The 11135-nt window shown below is 39.7% G+C and overlaps 1 protein-coding gene across 6 annotated transcripts; it reads right to left on the bottom strand.

Annotated features, from left to right (window-relative positions):
- Window positions 1–1320: 1320 nt before the first annotated feature.
- Window positions 1321–10563, bottom strand: si:ch211-114c12.2 (uncharacterized protein LOC336578 homolog). Of its 6 annotated transcripts, none has more exons than XM_044221616.1 (10): window positions 10416–10563; window positions 8596–8657; window positions 7683–8402; window positions 6730–7359; window positions 3607–3722; window positions 3300–3405; window positions 3087–3159; window positions 2376–2447; window positions 2115–2264; window positions 1321–1864 (listed from the first exon to the last, which is right to left on the bottom strand). In XM_044221616.1, the coding sequence occupies exons 2-9, from the start codon at window positions 8634–8636 to the stop codon at window positions 2124–2126; spliced, it is 1899 nt and encodes a 632-aa protein (XP_044077551.1). In that variant the 5' UTR covers window positions 8637–8657; window positions 10416–10563; the 3' UTR covers window positions 1321–1864; window positions 2115–2123. The 6 variants fall into 6 exon arrangements, with proteins under 6 accessions (XP_044077551.1, XP_044077550.1, XP_044077555.1 ...); XM_044221615.1 differs by having other exon boundaries at window positions 1321–1869; window positions 10416–10562; XM_044221620.1 differs by having other exon boundaries at window positions 7713–8402; window positions 10416–10562.
- Between the last annotated feature and the right edge of the window lie 572 nt (window positions 10564–11135).

The following is an 11135-nucleotide window of genomic DNA, read 5'->3' as shown; positions in this document are numbered from 1 at the left end:
TTCCTCTTACCTGTAGTGCTATTTATCTATCTAGATTGTTTTGCTGTGAGTTGCCGAGTTTTGGAGATATTGGCCATAGAGATGTCTGCCTTTTTTGAATATAATGGGACTATATGGCACTGGGTGTGTGGTGCTCAAAGCGCCATTGTAATACATTTGAAAAACTCAGACCTTGTTGTGAGCAGTTTCATGTAGGAACTATTTGCTTTCTACCGATAGCTCCTACATGAAACTGCTCACAAAAATGTCTGTAGATTATCTTGAGTAACCGGGTCATGATTTCTGGAAAGAGACATTGCTGTTGAGTTTCCAATAGAGTTTCCGAGCAGATATCTCCAAAACTCGGCGACTCACGCCTAAACAATCTAGATGGATAAAAAGCACTACAGGTAAGAGGAAAGATTTTGGGGTGAACTTTCCTAAAAGGACACTGCTGATTTTACACATGAAGTCCAGTTTACTCATCACAAGGAGTATTATTCAGTCTGTGACATCAGTTGTATAATGTTATCTCTGGCTCTGGAGGGAGATTGCAAAGTAAAAAAAATTACCCTGATGATGTCATCAGAGTCATTTTAGCTTGGGCTCAAGACTTAAAATGTTGACAGAAAGCCTAATTTACAAACTGTGTGGGGTTTCAAAGAAATTGTTTTTTAGGAGGCAGGGGGGTCTATTGAAATATGCTATTTAATAATTGCATTATGGGAAACGTAGGACCCAGCGTTTCTGGATCTTGACCCATACTAGGGACTTAAAATTAGGATATCTTGGCCCCGGCTGCTTCAATTTTGACTTGACTTTTTCAAAATATGTCTCCTGAGGCCCCCAACTTTATGGATGTGCAATACATTACATTAATTTAGCTGACGCTTTTATCCAAAGTGACTTACAATAAATGAATTCTACCATGTGGATACAACCCAAAAATAGTAGCCTACATCAACTTCAAATATTCTGAATATACTAAATTGTTGGAGAACAACTTTAAACATTTTAAACACCTTGAAATCACCGTAGTTCAAGAATCATTGGTACTGTGTGAAGACAGAGTCTCTAAGTTTCAGAATAAAGCTGTCCAATCAATTACGGTATTACCAAAAAAAAAAAAACTGACAAAAAAAAACCCTGAATATAAATGAATTGCCATACTTAAGATTTTACTACTTTGACATAAGATTTTAGGACATACTAACTGGTTTGCAGGCAAGATTAAGAGTAAAGAAAAACCTGGATTATAAATTTATGATTCTTAAAGGATTATTGATGAAGTGATTCTGTCCAAATCTACAAGCAAAACAAAGACAACTCAAAACAAATAGAGCTTGTTAAATCTGATTTTATTTCAAGTCTCAAACAAAAAACATGTGATTATACAAGTTTTACAAGTAGTAGCTAAGAGTCATTCGACAAGCAGCAGTTTCTAATCAAAACACCCATGATTAATCAAATAGGACATCTCATGTGATAAGTCTTTACAAACAATAAAGTTGAGATATTAAAGTAAACATTTCTTGGACTTAATAAACCTGAAATCGAATGCTGCTTGTCAAAGAAAATGCTGAAACTACTTCTGCAAAATGAACACTGCCAAGATCACAAGCAGCAATTCCCAAATAATTATACACAAGACAAAAGCAGGACAATATAATGTGGTGGTATATGTTACAAATATTCTAAAACAAAAGTACTGCAGTACTTTAAAGATGCAACTGAAACATTTGTACCAGAGAACAAACACTTCCACAATATACAAGCAGGTTGGGATTGTAGTGAAAGAAGGGTTTGTGTGGTCCACACCCAGAAGAGAAGATCTCGATGAGATATTTCTCATGTTTTCCAGTATCACGTCTGCAGAATGTGGGACCTGTGCTGAGATCAAGAAAAAACTCCTCTTAATACAACATTTCTTTAAGATCTTGATAACTATAGATTGCTTTGTCATGATTAATCAAGATTTCTTTACAGTGAATAAATGGCAAATACAGCACACATACACAGCTGACTCATACTAAGTACCAAATAGGCCTACTTATGGCCTGACGATGGACAACACTACACTGTGTACTGAAATTGACATGCTGCCCTCTCACAGCCAGAGCATCAAGATAACTTACCGGAGGTTATCACCAGCGTTGTTGGTTGGGTCCTCGGTTATACGGTGGACGCTGACGCATCACTCTCATGTTGCGGTATTTGGACATGATATTGTGACTTTTTCGGAACACTGGCCTCTGATTTGGGAAGGGACGTGGCACTAAACTCTCCTTATAAAACATCAAGAAATTCAAATATTAGTTATTAGGAAAGCAGAGTCAATGAGCCATTTAACATTTTTTCCAGAGGAACCGAGTGATCTTTCAAGAGGGTATGCATACCATGAGTGGTCTTCTAACATTTCCGGACAGTTCAGGGCCTGTCTTCCTTGGACCACCAGTGAACCTTGGTCTCTGTAAAACACAATGGTGAAGGCTGAGTACATACAGTATGCAATTATCCTTATTTATCCTTTATACATCTTAAATTAAAGCAATACCATGTAGATGTAAATGTATATTCACATCTCTGTCCAGTGATAGTGACAATACAAAACTGAAATGGATATATATCTGCAAAACAAGCCAGCTGACACACTTTTTTTTTTTTTTTTAGATTATGTTTTTGGGCTTTTTGCCTTTATTTGATAGGAACAGCTGAAGAGAGACAGGAAATGTGGGAGAGAGAGAGAACGACATGCAACAAAGGGACCGTGGACTGGATTTGAACACGGTTCAACTGTAGTTGTACAGCTCCAATATTTGAGTGTTGATCTTCGTACCTCAATGGGCTGAATTTAAAAAATACTATTACAATGATTTAGCTGCAAACCTCTACTGACAGCTTACTCCCTTTCGCTTATTATATTTGGTTTTCCAAAACACTTGAATATAATGAAACATTTCACAAGTACAGTACTACCTTTAAAAATATTTAATATTTATAAAGTTTTGCTTGTGACCACTGCACATTTACTGCTGTAATCCTTCATGAATTATCATATACAGAGGCACCACCTGTGCAAGGTCTTATGCAATAAATGTTTCACTCACCTGCATGGGTCCTGGCCCTGGTCTCCTGAAGGGCCTCCCAGATCTGTGGCTGTCCTGCATCATATTAAATGGCCTGCAAATAAATAAAAGGAACATCAGAAACAGGACTCGCTCTGCATAAAGCTCGTATTTAACCTACAAAAACCACTGCACTTTCTAATGAATTAGAACCTTGTTTCAAACACTAAGAAAAACTGATTCTATGAAATGTACCTAAACATCCTCTTATCCAAATAGTCCCGTTTTCGGTCTTCAGGCGATGCTCTGGAATCATTTGTCTTTGAGAGTCGGCTGTTCAGTGTGGCATCTGAACTGCGTTCTACAAAAAAGAGAAGAGATAAACCCTGCAGCTGAAGCTTTAAAAAATGATTAAATGAAACCCTAAGATTTTAACCCTACAGAATAATAAAGCAATGTAAAGTGATTTGAGATATCCAAACAAAACAAATATACAATAGATTGTAGACTGGCCTCTGGATTACTCTTAAAATATGCAAGATCACAAACAGAACTGACTTACCAGATTTTAGTTTTGGGCTGCGACCTTTCGGAGGTGAGCTGTCCTTAGAGGAGGAGCTTGGCCCAGGTGGCCAGTGGGACAAAACAACAAGGTCACGTTTCTCTATGGGAGAAGACCTGGAGAGAGATCAGTGGAGGCAGTGTTAATGACATCAGCACCCCAATGAGATGTGTATGAACATAACATAAACATACTTAAATGTGGCCTGGATGCATTAATATCACATCATTCAAGTTATCAGTGTTTAAAGGAAACAGATTGCAAGTAAAAAATAAAATCACCCTGTCAACTCTTAGAAGTAAAACAAATTTAAACCAACAGCACTGTTTTGCAGGCAGACAAATGATCATAAAGCCACGCATCACATGGGTACTTACAAAAACCATGGCATGTCCATGCTTCTTTACTCCTATTTTTGTACCCTGAATCAATCTGAGCTCTCTTCATTTACTCAGTGATTGTTAGTGCAGGCAAATCTTGGAGCGAACTTATAGATACTGGTCTACATCACATCCCCAAATCTTCTATCATCCCTCTCTCAGAAGCACGGGAGGACAACGCCTTGTTTTCACAGTCAGACTGAACTTCAGGAGGTTCCTAGATGTTCCTTTAGTTGTCTTCAATCATTTTCATCATCCACAGGGTTTCACGAGATGGACAGAGATTAGATGGAGATTTGAGTCTCGGAGACACCTGTACTTCTGAAGTGAATAGCTGAACACGTCCAGGCTGGTGATTATGTTAGCTTAACAACTTCTTCTCCAGAGCTGTGCAGTGATTTTAAGAGATGATCCAGTGGTTTGTCTGCCCACAAACAAGTCCAGGTATCAAGGAAATTTATTAAGGGCTTTGCAGTGCCCACAAGTGACACTTCTATTCCTTTAGATCTCCTACTCTTCTTAAAATTTAGGGTGTTGATTTAGGAAAAGGCGGGGATTTAATAAAGAACATCTGATCTTTTCCTCTTCACGTAGTTAAGAGTTTAAGTTACACTGGCATAAAGTGCTGAGAATTGATTGAGAACATCTTTGCCCATCACACTTGGCGATGTCTTCGCAGGTTGACATGTGCAGGTTTGGGTTAGAGACTTTCGGTGCCATGGACTTTCGTTACGTTAGCCTTGTAAGTGAATGATGTGATTTCCTTCAGGCTGATGATGTGCACCTCTGAAAATTACTTTTAGGTCACACACACAGGAACTGACCACAGCACATGCTGACCTGTGGGTCCAGCCCAAACGCATTCATATTGACAAGAATATGACATGGTGGTATGGTAAGACTGAAAAGACCAAACTGATCTTGCATCTGTCCCCACACAGTTTCAAGTTGGAATTCTGGCCTCTTGCAATCTCTCTTCATCTTGTTCTCATCTATTTTAAATCCATACTCTTGAGTCTGTCTTGTTTCACCATTTGTGTCTCGTCCTGTTTAGAGTTTGATGTAGTCTTGTGTTCTCAGCCACTTTCTACATGATCTTTTCCAGCTATTCAAAATGACACATCAAGTGCACCCGTTTCACTGCAGGAATTGTTGGTATGATTAAAATAGAGGTGGCCATATAGTAGCTCTATGGTCGCAGGTTTGACTCCTTCAAAAGTTGATGTTATCAACCCTGGTGTATTTCATCAAATACGTCAAGATAATTCTCCAGCTTTGACATGGTTAATGCTTGATGAATGTCTGAATGTTCTTGAAGTTCTCATGACTGCAGAGAAGCAGAAAACTCCAGTACTGTCCCGATGCACTGTATGACATGCAAGTAGTTGTCGTTTGGCTCCTCTTCGTTTTACTAATTCTGAATGGGAATGATGCAGCACCATCCACAAGGTTTCACACTTTAGGTGATGCAGAATCGTGTATTTGATTCTGATTAGCCAATCCTTCTGGCATAAATGTATTGACTTTGAACACTGCAAGAATATGATTTCCACTTCCAAATTCCACTTCTGTGTAACACACAAATTGGGTATTACTCCAGGTCTATTATGCATGTGTACACGTAGGTATGCATCTGATGAATGCGTGAAGATAAAAATTCCTGAATATGGTGACTGACGTGCTCTATTAGTAAAAAAATAGTTTGCCGAATTCTTTGTCTTGGATTTTAACAGTTTTTTATGTTGTTAAAATACTATTATAGCCACTTTGGAACTTTATAAAAAAACATTTCATTATTGGTAATCTGATGTGCATAAACAAGTTAGAAATATCGGTCTTTGCGTATGAGTTATTTATCGGTTAATTTATCAGTGAAAATGAATGCAGGTGCACTTTGTCTAACTCTGATGGTGGCTTATAATGTCCTTCAGCAACACAAGTCGTCTTCCTTCTTTTATGGCTTTTGTTGTCAGCAATGATCACCGTCATCCATCTTGACGTTGTGATTATATTCAAAGTGTGACAGCTCAGACCAGCTTTGTTTTTGGAAATTCCATGATCAAACATGCCACTTGACTTGTAACTTTGCGATGTCATGTTTTAGTTAGTGCCGTGAAGAGTCACTGTTGGACATTCATTTGATGCATCTCTTTTCCCAAGGTCCAGGTATGGCTGACACATTGTCAATAATTTAAAAAAGGGGCAGTATGGCATTTTCAGTTTAGTTCAGTCCTCTTCATGTCCTCATGTTGCATACACAGATAGTGTTTTACACTACATGTAGTAACTTCAACTTCAGTTTGCTTTTGTTCTCTATCAAGGATGAAGGGGTCTCCACAACATGCTGAAGAGCACTTCTTTCAAGCTTAAGACACTCAAGGCTGACAAACAGGAATCCTTCAACAGCCCAGATCAACTACTTTTTCCACACCCCTCATCAAGGGCATTAAACACATTTGTCAGGTTTTAAAACAGGTTGGCTTTATTGATATGGTGTGTAATTTAGCACTCTCTCTTCAGCCCACTTGATAGGAAGATATTTTGAAACACAGGCAGCACGCAGACAGGGAGGCATTTGAAAACTTTTGCAGCTTTTCATCAACTGAATCAGTGCTGCACATTTAAGCCATCACGATATCTCCATTCTCCACAGCTGGCACCCCCTTCACATAGAGACATTCTTTCTTGACCTCCTAATCATCATCAAGCCCCTGCGAACAGTGCTAGAAGGAAAATACCGTACCTGTGTGTGTTCATGGACCGGCGAGACTCCACCTGTTCTTTGCCTGTATCAGAGTCTCTTGAAGACTTGCTGGCATTGCCTTCTTCCCTGCGGGGTGACTGTTGTGGTTTTGCCCTCCTTGGTTCCAGGTTTTTCAGGGGAACTGCATTTGACTGGAAACGTTTCTTCCTGATAGCAAAAACAGAGCTAACATTTCCCCGTGAGTCGCCCAAGCGAGGCCTGGGTTTCACAGATGGAGGTATTCTGAGCCTCATGAGAGATTCTGCTCTGATTTGTCTGCTCTTAACCAGGTAACTTTTATCCCTAAGAGACAAAGGTTTACCACCAAATGGCCTGGGGATACTGAGCAGCTGAGGTCTCTCTCTCCTGGGGTATTTGGAATTGCCATGCTCCAGTGCAGGGTCTGAGGTCATGCTGATGTCTGATATCCTCCTCTTGCGGGGTCCTGCCACTTGCCTCTCCTGAGGGCTCCTGTGGTAGGAGGATGACTGTGATGGACCTCCTTTCCATTGGTTGGATCTGAAGGGGGGCGGGTGAGGGACATCTTGTGCCCTCTCTCTACTGTGGGATCTGCTGCCCTGCCTCTCCACTGGACCACGCTGCCGTCTGGAGTCTTGCTCAGATGACCACCTGCATATCCATCAAACAATAGAGAAATCATTACAATGATAGATCCATTGCCATGTTAAGTGGGAGGCGGAGTGTTTAACTTTTATCTTAATGCAGCCCCTTCATAATGCCATGACAGAATGAAACAGATGGGAGAAGTAAATTTTCAAAGAGCAATTACAGATGTAACACTCCTCTCACTGGCAGGTGAAACCACATTTACATCAGACCCTCATTAATAACCTCTAATAACAATGAGTTGGGGCAGAGTAGAGGTAATCATTACCACCCCCTGTGACTGGGAGGACTGGGCCAGCTTCAGGCCTCCTCTTTAATTATTTTACCCAGCTGGGATTGTTGCTTCACTCCTGTACCTCTCTGGACATGAGCCTCTCCCATGCATCTCTCTGGGGCTCCTCTGTGACCCAGAGGGCCCATGCTCTCCATTGTGTGGATGAGAGAATGCTCCGGCCTCGTTCCAGCGCTTCATGCCATGACCTAACTGCTCATTGGGCCTTTCTCTGGGAGTGTAATTCCCACGTGGGTCTCGACTCCGCTGCTCCTGATGCTGAAAACCTGACTGCCTTTTGTTGCCCCTGAAAGACCCCTGGTAGGCTGGTGTAGAGCCTGGCCTCCTGTCAGCTGGGTGGTTGCGAAAATGTCTTGGGGAGGGTGACCTGTGACCTGAGGGGTGGCCATGGAAAGGTGGGCCCCTTTGACTTAGGGATCCTTGTGCAGGACTGCGAGAGGATGACTGATGCTGGACATGGGGGGAGCGGTTTTGCCTAGATGGAGAAGGCCTCCTCTGGCTATGGTGTGGTTCCATTTTGGGAGGGTATGATTGAAAGGAATCCTGATTTAGGGACCTCCAGTGATTGAAACGTGGCTCCCTTTGCTCTCCCATCAGGGGGACTCTTCTGGTAACTGGGGGTCGTCCTCTACCTCTGGATTCTCTCCAGTTAAAAGGGGCCTTTGCTGGGTAGGCCTGGACATCTCTTCGACTTTTGGAGTTGGGGTTGTAATTCCCTTCACTAGGGCCAATGCCATGACCATCTCCGTAAGGTCTAATAGGACACAAGAAAAACAGAAATTGGTGGATTACAACACCTAATGCCACTTTAAAAATACCATAATTTTGCATTAAAAAAGGGCCAGCATCTATCTTAAGTCACTTTTAGCACACATAACAAAATATTTAACAATCATGAACATAACACCAAAGTATCTGGATACAACTTGACATAATTAGGACATTACCTGGGCTTTAAGCGTGGTGGTCCAAAATGTGGTCGAACCATCTTTGGAAGTGAGTAAACAATCTATGGGCAAAAAATAAATCATAGAGTTTTGACAGCCCTAAAAAGACATAATGCTAGATTTAAAAAAACTAACCACAATATTTGACCTGCCCTGACTCCATAGTTGAAACAAGCAGCTCATATAAAATAACTACCAAGTAAAGCTAAGTTTCAGTTAAGTTTCTTTTACTCACCTTCTATTTCTCAAGTTGCTTAAACATTAATAATACTAAACAGCATTCCAATGCCCAGAAAAAATGCAGTCAAAAATCTCAAAAACTATGGTGTACTTTGGAAATGGTCAACATTTACACAAAGTATATGTGACTTATAATAGACGTGATCTAGGTATAAAAACACACAAAAGCACTCGTGCCATTTCAATTATTTCAACTTTAAATTACTAATTTTAAAAATACCACTGCTTTTCAACTCGTAATGCCGTTGAAGAACTTGTCACAATAAAATTACTGTACAACAAAATTCAAAAGCTTAGCATATCTTAAACAACAGTGTGTATATTTTAAATTATTATTATTATTATTGATAATAATAATAATATACAAGCTGCATTAAAAATTACCAACTAATTAAATTCAGAAGCAATGGTACAAAGTGCATCTTCAATAGCCAACCCACAGTAATATGTAAATTATTAGCCTAATCAGAGATAAAAGTTCAGTCAGCCTTAACCTAATCAGTACTGTCACAGATAAAATGACAAAGAGATGCTTCTTTCACTACAATGGTACTTCATCAAATATAAAAAAAATATATCTAAATAAATTTAAACTAGACTGCTATAAATTAGATGTTTAAATAAAGTGTAAAAGTCTTCAAAGCTGTTTTAGGACAAACTTAAATTTCCTGTTATTGTTATAGCAACAAAAATCCAAACAGTGAGTGTTACTCTCTGTCTTCAGTATTGTCTTCAGTATTGTGCAATTCTTACACTAAAACCAGATACTACTCATTACGACAGAACACGTTGGTTGTCTTCTCCTAAATACATTCTTAATATAATACAATATCTAAAAGCGTGGACGTAACTGTTCACGAACGATAGAATTACGTGCTTACGCAACTTTATCGGCTTTGTCAACTTTTCATGGCGCATGTAGCTACAGATTAGTGTCCCAAGTACTACAAACTCAGATTGGCCTAACGTAATAGTTAGATCATGCACCTCGTTTAATAGGCGCTTGTTTTTTTTATATCGCATATTTCTTAAACCAAATGACAAAATCTAAATTATAACCGATTATAAGGTTACAAGGGAGAATCATGTTTACGTTGGATATGTTTCTGGGGTCGCCGTCAGTTTAGTTTCAGGTCTGATCCTTAAATCCTGGCGAATGATCTCTGCAGATCCTGCTTCCATTTTTGGTATTGGCGACTGGCACTTGGCTGAGAAAATAACACGACCCGGATCATTATATTCTTTCTGTGGGGAAACAAAACCCTACAGTGGGGTGGTGGGCATCGCAGTGGCGTTAGTAAAGGTGCCTCAATGTTTCGGTCTGTTTTAGATTTAACAACACAAACGCGGAGATGCTGGTCGAGCTAACGCCAACAACCTTATTTTAAGCTACTGCTAAGTCTGCTAGCTAAGGCCAGTTAGCTAGGCTGGGTATTTCGCTAGTTTGTAACGCAGCTCTCAGAGATTGACTTTCACGCGGTGAGTCATTTGAACATCTTAGTGACCAGTTAGACAAAATAAACCAAGAAACGTTAGTTTTAAATACCAATAAGTGTAAGTCAATAACTTTAACTACGTACCAAATACCAACCGTCGATTAGATGAAAGCTAGCTGCGACACAGTCCCAAGTAGGTAGTCGAGCTGCTCTTCCTCGTCGCACCACCCTCGCTCTTCAACCAACACAGCGTTTGACAGCCAAACTGACGCGCCACCTACTGACTCGGAGTGTGAACTACATGTCTACGCAGACTGCTGGAGGGCCAGTGTACAGTATCTTTCCCTTTTCACAAACAAATGCTTTTATCTTGGGTACTAATTTATAAACACAACTTTTCCTCCTACGGTTCTTTTATTTTGAGTAAGCAATTATAATTGAATTATATATTGTATAAAATACAGTAAGTCTTATCAGTGAGTCAGCTTTTCAACAGCCAGGGTTTTCTGTTAACATACAAGGAATTTCACAGTAAATGTATTCTCCCTATTGCTCTTAAAGAATATTTCACAGTGTCTGGGATAACATTGCTTTTCAAAGATGTAGTTACGTACATTTTTTCGATTCTCCCATGCTGACACACCAACAGGAACATGTGTTTTTCAATGCTTTACAAAAAGAGCAAGTGTGATCTGTACACGCTTCCAAAAGGATGTGATGTTACCTTTTATTGGAATAATTTTATTTCTAATATTTGCTGGAAAAAAGTTTGGATCTTACCCCACAGATACATGATCAGTAATAAAGTAAATTATGTTTAACTTTAACAGATTTTACCCCTCTAGTCACTATCTTACAAAATTT

This window comes from Siniperca chuatsi, linkage group LG14 (genome assembly GCF_020085105.1).
Source record: "Siniperca chuatsi isolate FFG_IHB_CAS linkage group LG14, ASM2008510v1, whole genome shotgun sequence".
Lineage (NCBI taxonomy): Eukaryota > Metazoa > Chordata > Actinopteri > Centrarchiformes > Sinipercidae > Siniperca > Siniperca chuatsi.
Note: the sequence above shows the minus strand (reverse complement) of the source record. Positions and strands in the feature narration are given on the sequence as shown.